This window comes from Egretta garzetta, unplaced genomic scaffold (assembly GCF_000687185.1).
Source record: "Egretta garzetta isolate BGI_Z169 unplaced genomic scaffold, ASM68718v1 scaffold356, whole genome shotgun sequence".
NCBI classification, from domain to species: Eukaryota; Metazoa; Chordata; class Aves; order Pelecaniformes; family Ardeidae; genus Egretta; species Egretta garzetta.
Window position 1 is genome coordinate 374,852 of NW_009260019.1, and position 655 is coordinate 375,506.

Sequence of the window (655 nt, forward strand, 5' to 3'; positions counted from 1 at the left end):
GGGCGCGTTGCCTGCCTGCCCCAGGAGGCACCTGGGCGGGCCTGCGGCACGAGCTCTGGGAACAGCAAGTTTTGCCCGGCACAGCCAGCAGTGGCTCTGAGCCCGCACCAGCAGCCATGAGCTGCAGCGCTATGCAGGGTGCCGGCGGGCAGCGGCACGCCACAGCTGCTGGGGGCCAAGCCACGTGGGAGCAAGCAGTGTCAGCGTCACCGTGGGTGCCCAAACCAGGGCTTGCAGGGAGCTGCCAGCAGCGTAACGGGGCAGACGGGGAGCATGTCAGGGGAGCACACGGGGGGAGCATGCAGGGCGCAGACTCTGCTCAGAGACCCCCGCACACTGCCTGGGTGAGCCGCCTCGCACCAAGCCAGCAGCAGCTGAGGTGGCACACGGAGCCACCCTCACGCACGGGGCAACCCCGATGGCTCGGGACGCGTTGCCCCACGAGCAGTAGCCCAGCTCCCCCCGCCCTGGGACCCAGCACCCAGCCAAACCCAGACTTACAGGTTCTCCCACTCCCTGCCAGGAGCACCACAGGGCCAGGGGGGAGAGAAAGAGAGAAGAGGTGAGCACCACATGTGCACCCCGCGTCCCCACAGCGCATGCCACCCAGGCTCTCCGACCCCCCTCAGCACAGGTCTACGCAGGGACAAGAACG

General features: G+C 68.7%; 1 protein-coding gene across 1 annotated transcript in view; it reads right to left on the reverse strand.

Moving 5' to 3' along the window:
- The window catches only part of SLC12A5 (solute carrier family 12 member 5), a 19,838-nt gene that overhangs the window by 1,017 nt on the left and 18,166 nt on the right, over nucleotides 1-655 (reverse strand). Inside the window, 1 exon segment of the mRNA XM_035896143.1 lies at nucleotides 502-516. Coding sequence (XP_035752036.1) covers nucleotides 502-516 — 15 coding nt within the window.